The 8,043-nt window shown below is 41.9% G+C and overlaps 2 protein-coding genes across 8 annotated transcripts in view; one reads left to right on the plus strand and one right to left on the minus strand.

The window, feature by feature from the left end:
- Positions 1-345: 345 nt before the first annotated feature.
- Thyn1 (thymocyte nuclear protein 1) lies at positions 346-6,103 on the minus strand. Of its 5 annotated transcripts, none has more exons than XM_005378596.2 (8): positions 5,831-5,920; positions 5,566-5,702; positions 3,390-3,571; positions 2,394-2,462; positions 2,042-2,134; positions 1,348-1,443; positions 859-1,009; positions 346-535 (listed from the first exon to the last, which is right to left on the minus strand). In XM_005378596.2, exons 2-8 carry the CDS (start codon positions 5,606-5,608, stop codon positions 489-491), a joined length of 681 nt encoding a protein of 226 aa, XP_005378653.1. In that variant the 5' UTR covers positions 5,609-5,702; positions 5,831-5,920; the 3' UTR covers positions 346-488. The 5 variants fall into 5 exon arrangements, with proteins under 5 accessions (XP_005378653.1, XP_013366521.1, XP_013366518.1 ...); XM_013511067.1 differs by having other exon boundaries at positions 5,566-5,639; positions 5,831-5,918; XM_013511064.1 differs by lacking the exon at positions 5,566-5,702 and having other exon boundaries at positions 5,831-6,103.
- A 5-nt stretch (positions 6,104-6,108) lies between these two features.
- The window catches only part of Acad8 (acyl-CoA dehydrogenase family, member 8), a 16,253-nt gene continuing 14,318 nt past the window's right edge, over positions 6,109-8,043 (plus strand). The window contains exon 1 of one of the 3 annotated variants that reach the window (XM_005378593.2): positions 6,109-6,241. In XM_005378593.2, coding sequence (XP_005378650.1) covers positions 6,130-6,241 — 112 coding nt within the window. In that variant the 5' untranslated portion in view covers positions 6,109-6,129. The remainder of the gene's footprint in view (positions 6,242-8,043) is intronic. The other 2 variants (XM_005378595.2, XM_005378594.2) reach the window with 2 other exon arrangements.

Raw genomic sequence — 8,043 nt, forward strand, 5'->3', positions numbered from 1 at the left:
CCCTTTGAGGAGATGGCCCCTGGCAAGCACTGATGAGCACTCCATCAACCAACGGCTGTAGACAAGTGCATGGCTAAGGAGTAAACTCAGATTCCCATCTGTCACCTTGTCCTGAAAACGCCCATGGCTTAAACTGAATTCTGTGGGGCCCAGAGGACTGAGGGGCGGGTGAGAAAGGCTGGTACAGAAAGGCCAAAAGTTGGTTCCAGTGGGTATTACAACTACTAGCAATGATACAGGTAAGGTGCTCTGCATCTTCAAGCAGCAAAAGAAGCCAGGCTGAAGGAAAGAGCTTCAGGGGCATATTCTACCACATCCAAAGTTTTAAAAGAAACACTCTCCACCTTTTAATATTAAATCTTTTATTGAAAAAAGTACTCAAAACCATCTAGGTAAATAGTCCCGGGTGACATTACAAGCAAGCTTTCTTTTGTCTTATAAAATTGTGCCTTCTTTGGAGTAATGGCTTGTCCATTCCAGCAGTAGTGTTAACTTGGTTCCTTTTCTTCCAGGCTCAAAATAAAATCAAACTCTTCTACCAAAAAGGGAAAAAGGAAGAATTAGTTGGTGTTATGTGTCCTTTTGCACAGAAGTTAATGCCAGGCACTGGTACATACTGTACATGTTACAAAAGCAGAAGTTATTTATTGATAAGCAAAGGGTATCTTACTAAGTACCAAGCACTGCTACGCACTGGATCCATAATAATAGGCAGCTCAGGGTACCTGTCCCTATCTTGTATGTGATAGGTAAGGAAACTTAGGTTTAATGACATGCCCAAGTTTAGTCAGGTAATGAGTGTGAATTCATGGGGTCCTTTCTAGCATGTGGATGATGAGGGCAAGGGCCCACTCTTACCTTGTGTAAGGGACTGAACTGAGAGTCTCTGGCGAGTGAAGAGAGCCATGTTTTTTAAGGGACCACCAGAAGCTTTGTGAGCTTGGTGATAGGTTTTAAGCTCAGCCAGGGAGATGAAACGCTTCATTATCCGAATAAATTGTACATCCACCTGTGTGACAACAGAGCATGGGACAGAAAGATGTGTCCAGCCAGACTGCCCACTAGAAGAGATGAGTCTACTATGTTGCCCAGCTTGACCTCCTGCTTTAACTTCCCAAGTAGCCACAATTAGCAGCATGTACCATCATGCCTGCTTGCTGTGTTTCTATTGCTTACAGAAGGCTACCATGGGCAGGGCTGCCAATATTGTTTTAATTTCCAAAAATCACCAAGACTTCATTAACTCAGTGCTGTGCTGTATTCCTTGACTTAACACCACTCATACCCCTTACTCCTCTTTGTATATTTATCCCTTCTCTTGAAATAGGAAGAATAGGCAGTCTTTACCATGAACCATTTGGGGTTGTCCTTTTTGCTGGATGGATCATAATAAGGGTTGTTTTTCTCAAACTGTGTGTGGTCTGGGTAAGCCTCCTTTACAATCTGAAATCAAGCCGAAAAATCTCCAGTCATCGCCTGCACAGTAGCTCTGTCCTCAGCTCTTTAGACTTTGTCAATCAGATGTTTGTCAGCTCTGCAGTCAATCTTTAACACACCTGACTCATTACCCTGCAGTCTTACCCCATCACACTGGCTGCAGAGCCAATATGAGCTTAGATATCTGAAAATATACAGTATAAGGCAAGTGTAGTTAGAAAACCAACCCCGTTTTACAAAAGTATTAAAAGCATGTTCCAAAACTAAATGCTAAAAGTGATTACTGGCACCCCCAGTTTTCCCGTGCTGTACAGTTAATAATTTTATCCTAGTAGCTTTTGGCTTGAAGGAACTAACATCAGGCCTGTTTTTGAATGAGAGACCAAGGCTTAGAAATGAAGAGAAGTATATGCTGGGGGCCTGAAGTGAAACACTGCCTTACTTAGTTACTATATAGGAAGGGGCCAGGGAAATTCATCTATTCTGTGATGGATGTGGGAGGAGAGTACTTTTTTGTTACCTATTTAAGGTACATTCCTTTAAATTTATATGAGTAAGTCGTCCTGGAAGGAGAGGGATGTAGACCAAAACCTGTCCTTCTAACCTTCATAAGTCCTGCGATGCCTGGCTCTTTGCAGTTGCTATGGTAGAAGAAGACTTCATCCTCCAGCTTCATGGCTCTAAGGAAGTTCCGAGCCTTTCTCGGGAAAACAACAGATATCTTATCATAAGAAAGTTTGTCTCCTTTGCCAAGATTTCTAGACATACACTAGTGTACTGGCCAGAACCAGGCCACTTGCAGATTTCATGCAGTCAGAGTAATTAAGGTATTTTTGAAAACATTTTCAGGCTAGGGCTCTTAGTCAAGAGGTTCTGGCCCTGAGTAAGTCATGAGGGAAAGTGGGCATTTACCTCACAATCCTAGATCTCATGGGCCCTGCCCCATATCCTCTTACCTGGTAGTTTCGAACACCATCCCAGCAGGCTGTCTGCTCAGGCTGTGCTTTGAGGTCCTCAATGCTGAACTAGGCACGAAGAAATAAAGTCATTTACTCAACAATCTTTGCCCAGTTAGTAAGCATATATGGAAGCAGACAGTTGCCGTCCCCACAACTGAGGCACTGTAGGCTATACTGGGAATCTATAGTTTACTGAGAAGGATTTCATGTAGCTGCTTGGTACATGAATATATGCCTTGTGTCATCTTGTTATTTTTATTAAGAGCATTAGTTAAATAGGTAATTCATATGATAAAGTAATATGATTTCCTTGCATTTCACTTATTAAAGTATTATATACTTCTACAATATTTCTACTTAAATTTTCTCCAGGCTACTAAAATTGGTATACATTCCCTGGATATATAAAAATTGTTGGCAGAGTGACACCAAGAAGCATGGCAAATGATAAAAGCAGGCCAAGACTGAGTTGGCAAATTATAGCCAACGGGCAAAATTTCGCCCTTTGCCTAATTTTGTAATAAAGTTTTACTTCAGCATAACTACTCCTGTTTGTTTATACACTTTCTTTCTATGCAAGCAGAATTGCAACAGACTGAGACTCAGAAGCCTACAGTAGTATTTCACTCTCTGACCCTTTGCAAAAAGTTTGCCAACCCACGCCAAAATATAGGAGAACAGATACAGGTTAAACATATCAATCTGAAACCTGATATGCTCTGAAATGTACCCACATTCAAAAAGCTTTGGGTTTGGATTTCAAGTTTTTCAATTAGGGATGCTAAACCTATAAAATCTATGCAAACATTCCACAACTTGAAGGTCTAAAGCACTTCCAATAAGAGATATTCAACCTGCAGTTGATCACAAATCCAGCTAATTTTATTCATTTTTACCTTTATCCTTCAGAAGGGAAAAGCCAGTGGTGGAATCCTATGATTACCTTTCAGTTTTTAAAAATAGCACAAAAGGATTAGGGGCAAGCAGTCCCACCTTCACATCGACACCTTTCTCTAGTCGGCTCTCTGGCTCTGACTTCATCAGCCAGTAGTTGCTTAGATTCTTCCCACAGTTTTTTGAGTCTGAAACTGTCTCTGGACTGGAGTTCTCCACATGAGCTGATGTCTCATTTGAGTTCTCAGTTTTGATGTGTTTTCCTGATAGCTCCTTCTTGTCTGCAAAAGGAAAAGGAAAGACCTATCATGTTTGCTAGAGGTAATACTTTATTATAGACAAGCTTACCCTTTGACATCACACCTAGATTCAAATCCTGGGTCCTACAAGTACTAGCTATAGCACCTTAGTCTTAAACATATGAAACTTCAGGTTATCTATAAAAATGGGACCAGAATACCTGCTTTACAGGCTAACTTCTAAGTAATCTATTTAGTAAGATAAGAACATCTTGTGGGTTACGAATAAAGCACACTGGTGGTATTCAATGTTTCCTTCACTCATTTTCTCTTCTGTGCCTTTACTCAGGCTATCTTTTTCCACTGAGGAAATGAATACTTAAGAGTTGTTCTGGTGATAAAATGAGAATACAGATCAAAGGCTTAGAAAATGCCTGGCTGAATAATAAATCATCAGTAAACATTAGATATTATCATCGTCTTAGACTTCTTTCCCTCTTGGTCACTGTACTTCAAGCTTACCTTTCTGCTCCCTGAAGATGCTAAGAGAAGCTGGAAAAATCAGTTCATATAGGATCTTGTAGATACAATAAAAACTGGATTTTATTCTATGAGGATTAGAGACAAATATGCCTGGAACATCATGGCACTTAATAGCTAATAGTTGTTAAATTCATGGTATGTGACAGGCTCCAAGCTGTGTTATTCTAACCCTAACTTGGTTAATGTATATAACCTTTGAAATGTTCTATTCTTCAGCTGGGCATTGTGTTCTACATCACAAGCTGGTGATGGCAGAGTCAAGCTAAAGGCCAGGACCTGTAAGCTGGGTCTGTCTGAATCTGTACTTAAAGACAGCATTCAAGAATGCCTCTGAATTTAAGTTTCTACATCAATTACCATTAAATATTATTTATGGATGTGTAATACTTTGAACTCAGCATACTTTCCTTGCCCAATTTTTTTCCTGTCAGTCTCTTAAGAGTTAATAGGCATACTGCAAATATCATGTGTTATTAAATGACTACAATATGTTGCAGTCAGTCAGGAGCCATTCCTAAAAGACATACTTGCTTTACCTTGTCATTGCTTTATACCTGTTCTTTATCCATTTTTTTTTTTGGTACGGGGAATGGAACTCAGGACCCTGTGCTTGCCAGGCAGGATATTGTGCCACTGAGCTATATCCCTCGCACTTTATCCACTTAAAATGCCATTCACTTTGTCACAAATGACATCACATTTTCTGAGTACAAGTTGGCCTGTGGAAAGCTTTCCTGTTCAGGACTGAACTCAAATCCCACTTCGTTCTCATTGCCTTCCCTGTGATTCTTCCCTCCTCTGGGTCCTTTCACTTACACCTGCTTTCAATTTCTCTTAAGAGAAGGAATGCTGTTTTTTCACCTTTAATTATTCCTTTAACATTTAAATTATTTAACTGATACATAAAACACAAATATACCTAGTGAATTATCATGTGATACTGGATATATATACATGGTGTAATGTTTAAATCACTGTAAACATACCCCCGTGTATCCTTTCTAAATGCTAAAAACGTTCAAGAAAATTTTTTTGAAATATACTGTAGTCTTGATAGCCATCCTACTGTGCAGTACCACATCAGAACTTCTTGTTTCTATCTAACTTCGTACCCACCGATCAACCTTTTCCCCTCCCTCCATGTCCCTGAACCCCCTGACCTCAACCACCATTCTACTCTCGGCATAAGTGAGATCATGAGGCAGTTACCGTTTTTTGTGCCTGTCTAACATAATCTCCAGTTCCATCCACGTTGTAGAGAGGGAACTATAGAGTACTGTATATTCTTTTACCTCAGTCTGCAAACGTCCTTATCACTTAATAGCTCTCGCTAGAATGGCAAGCAAGCAGGACACTGCGCAGAACCTTGGCGGGGAGAGTAAAGAGAGTGAAGGGTATGAGGGCTAGCATTCAATACAGGTGAACCCTAAGACTTTCACCACTAGCAGGCAGGGGGCATGAACAGTACCGAATAGGCCCTGGGTGCAGCTCACCTGGGCCAGCAGCCCCAGCTAGCCTCTTCCGGGATCTCGGCATGGTGTCTGCAGCGGGTGACGTGCAGAGGATTCTGGAATCGACCAGGAGATACAACAAGCAACTCTACCACCCTCCAAAGCCTGCGCGGAGCCAGCTGGAGGAGAGCGAGTAAGGCCAGAGGGGTTCAGACTTAGAAAAACACAACTACGCCTAAACCGCTTAAGGCCCTCCTCCTGCGACCGGTGCCACCCCACTTCGCATAGCCCGCTCTTAAGCTCTCACCAGCGGTGCGCAACACTCCGGTCTCACCCACTAGCCGCCGTGCTCCTGGCTCAGGAGCCGGAGCGCAGGCGGAGGCGCCGCGCAGGCGTGTCTGCGGCGCAGCGCGGGCATCTCTGGGAGCTGTAGTCCTCACGCCCCTAGGCGGCCCACGGCGCGGCCGAAGGATTGGGGAGAGCCGGCTCCCAGAGTGCCGCGGGGTGGGCGCTCCCAGGGTGCCGCGGGGCGGAGCGCTCCAGGGTTTCTGTGGCATTTATCCGGCGCAGTAGTGCTGGCATTGAGGGCTTGGTTGTGTCCAAGGCATGGCAATGTGGTGCGGTTACCGGCGCCTCGGGGTACGCTTCAGCTCCTTGTGCGACAGCGTCTGGACCCGCGCCCAGGCCAGGCGCCCGCGCTGGACCGCCTGCATCGACCGTAAGGAGGGTTCAGTGGGGAGCAGGTATCTTGGACTCGGGCGGGCGTGGGTGAGGGGCCTCTCTGTCCCATTCTCCCCAGACCCCTTCCGCGCTGGGTTCGGTCACTCCGGGACACTCCCTGCTCCGTCCCGTCACTCCGGACTCTCCTGTCTCTCCGGTACCCACTACCAGTCCACCTGCAGGTACCTAGAGCAGTCGAGGAACATACCGCTTTTTTGTTTGTATATTAAAATCCCTATAGATTCTAAAGATAGAATGTAAGAAGCTGAATGCTGTTGGTGATAGATAAGGCTCCGGGTAATACAAAAATTTTTGTAATTTAATACCTGCAGGTATAAAACACATATTGTTGAATCTCTTGCAGGCGAAATATTGTAATTGTTACTGTCCATCAGACTATAAGGCCGGATGTTTTTAGGCACCAGGCAAATAAACTGAATGTATCAGGAAGTGGTTGCCACCCAGTGGGACTGATACCCAGCCAGTTTTTGACTTCTCTGTCAATCACCTATTGTTTTTCTTCTGAAATAATGTTTTGTTTATTTTAAATAAATGATGCTTTTCTTTATGGAAAAATGACCCTTTTAGATTGACAACAGATTTGTAATGTACACTAAGGAATGGAGTACTGTTTTCTTCTCAAGTACTAAAACGCGTTCAAGAGGTGCTGCCTTGTTCTGGTACTTAGAATTTGATAAGAAAAAAAAAAGGAAGGAAGAAGGAGAGAGGGAGAGAGGGAGGGAAGGAGAGACAGGGTGGGAAGGAGAGAGAGAAAGAGGGAGAGGGAGAAAGAGAAAGAAAGAAAGGGAAAAAAATTGTCTTGGCAATAAGTAAGTTGAGTATTTCCCATGGCTAATCGTGTGACTTCAGCCATTGCGACACTTTTATAAAAGAAATTTTACATTCTTCGAAGTTTTATTTCAGTTTATATATATGTATTTCTCACGGAATATCCTGAGAATTTGTGAAACTCATATATATTAGAATTCGGGGGGGGGGATGTGACATAATAATTCTTAGTTTTGTGATTTACCTAGAAAACTGACCACTACTGACCGAGTAAGTATGTGAAAGTCTTTCCAATAGGCTATAAGTTCCACGGTACTATAAACCACATCTGTCTTATTGTACACTGAATCTATGTACTGTAGGTTGATGTCTAGCATATAACATATCTAGCGAAATTTGCTTAGTAAAGGAGTGAGTTTTCATTGCTATTAAATTCTAATTAGTCAGGTGAAATAAGTTGTCTAATTGTGTATTTATGTATCAAATTAGTTGGTGAGCTGAGGCCTGGGGTTCAGTCCCCAGTACTGTAAGAAATAAAGCTAATTGATGGTTAACACATATATGTAATTGTTGATTAACATCTATTTATTTCATTGCCTATTTTAATGTTAAATAATTTTAAATTAAGATTTATTTTTCTTCTATGTCATGTATATTTGTTTTGTATAATTTGTCTCATAGGTGGGAAATTTGCTCAGTGTCTAATGTGAATTGATTTTACAGTGGCCTACCTGAGGTTTTAAAAATGTCCCTTCCTGGCATACTTGAAGTTGTACAATTAATCTTTCCAGAATCAGAGCTGAAAAGCCTGATTCCTTGTCCAGTCCTCTTGTACTACAACTTTCTGCTACTGTGAAGCATTTTTTTTAATTTTAAAAATAAAAGGAAAACATTAACAAACAACCTTTTACAAGATAGCAAAAGAACAGTACAGACAATACAGAGTTACAAAGTGGTAGGAAATTAACAATGCTTGTTGTATTACATATTGATATCTTCAAAGTGTTTTCT

Source organism: Chinchilla lanigera, unplaced genomic scaffold (assembly GCF_000276665.1).
Source record: "Chinchilla lanigera isolate Chin_1 unplaced genomic scaffold, ChiLan1.0 scaffold00011, whole genome shotgun sequence".
NCBI classification, from domain to species: domain Eukaryota; kingdom Metazoa; phylum Chordata; class Mammalia; order Rodentia; family Chinchillidae; genus Chinchilla; species Chinchilla lanigera.